Genomic DNA, 328 nt, shown 5'->3' on the forward strand with positions numbered 1-328 from the left:
GCCTGCTCACTGCTGGGACCCTGGTCTCCTGGGGGGGAAGGGGGCAGCCCAGGGAGATTCTCACTTGGGTGGCAGGAGGTAGCCTGGCACCCACACAGCCCTGACCGCCCTCCCCCAAATCACTCAAAGACCCTAGGGCAGAGGGTGTGGGGACAGGGCCTTACCGCGCCCCCGACGGCCACTGTCTCACCACCCGGGTGCACGGCCACTACTTCGGGCTCATAGCCGGGGTTGTCGATGCTGAAGCATTTCCTCTGGTCCTTCAGCAGAACGATCTGGGAAACACACAGACAGTGCGGTTACAGCAGAGGCCCGGGACAGATGGCCC

The 328-nt window shown here is 64.3% G+C and overlaps 1 protein-coding gene across 1 annotated transcript in view; it reads right to left on the bottom strand.

Moving 5' to 3' along the window:
* WDR1 (WD repeat domain 1) overlaps window positions 1–328 on the bottom strand; it is a 40,912-nt gene that overhangs the window by 5,076 nt on the left and 35,508 nt on the right. The window contains exon 12 of the mRNA XM_010857267.1: window positions 165–275. Within this exon, the coding sequence (XP_010855569.1) occupies window positions 165–275 (111 nt within the window). The remainder of the gene's footprint in view (window positions 1–164; window positions 276–328) is intronic.

Source organism: Bison bison, unplaced genomic scaffold (assembly GCF_000754665.1).
Source record: "Bison bison bison isolate TAMUID 2011002044 unplaced genomic scaffold, Bison_UMD1.0 scf7180017864379, whole genome shotgun sequence".
Lineage (NCBI taxonomy): Eukaryota > Metazoa > Chordata > Mammalia > Artiodactyla > Bovidae > Bison > Bison bison.